Below are 201 nucleotides of genomic sequence, written 5' to 3' on the forward strand. Positions count from 1 at the left end.
GGCAGCACCTTCCTGCTCCTCTGCACCCCCCAGACAATCTTCCCACCCAAGTCCCTGCCAGGACCACCACCAGCCCAAGTGTGGGGTCACCCCAGGCTGTGACCCCCCCGGGGTGGGGGTGTCCCCGTGGCTGCTCACCTTGGGGTAATAGAGGTAGCAAATCTCGCCCAGGTCCTTCCCCGTCACCACCCCCAGCCCCAT

The 201-nt window shown here is 66.2% G+C and overlaps 1 protein-coding gene across 1 annotated transcript in view; it reads right to left on the bottom strand.

Moving 5' to 3' along the window:
- The window catches only part of SLC11A1 (solute carrier family 11 (proton-coupled divalent metal ion transporter), member 1), a gene marked incomplete at its 3' end in the record, with an annotated part of 5,980 nt that overhangs the window by 3,687 nt on the left and 2,092 nt on the right, over positions 1-201 (bottom strand). Inside the window, exon 4 of the mRNA XM_009890571.1 lies at positions 139-201. Coding sequence (XP_009888873.1) covers positions 139-201 — 63 coding nt within the window. The remainder of the gene's footprint in view (positions 1-138) is intronic.

Source organism: Charadrius vociferus, unplaced genomic scaffold (genome assembly GCF_000708025.1).
Source record: "Charadrius vociferus isolate BGI_N301 unplaced genomic scaffold, ASM70802v2 scaffold2788, whole genome shotgun sequence".
NCBI classification, from domain to species: Eukaryota; Metazoa; Chordata; class Aves; order Charadriiformes; family Charadriidae; genus Charadrius; species Charadrius vociferus.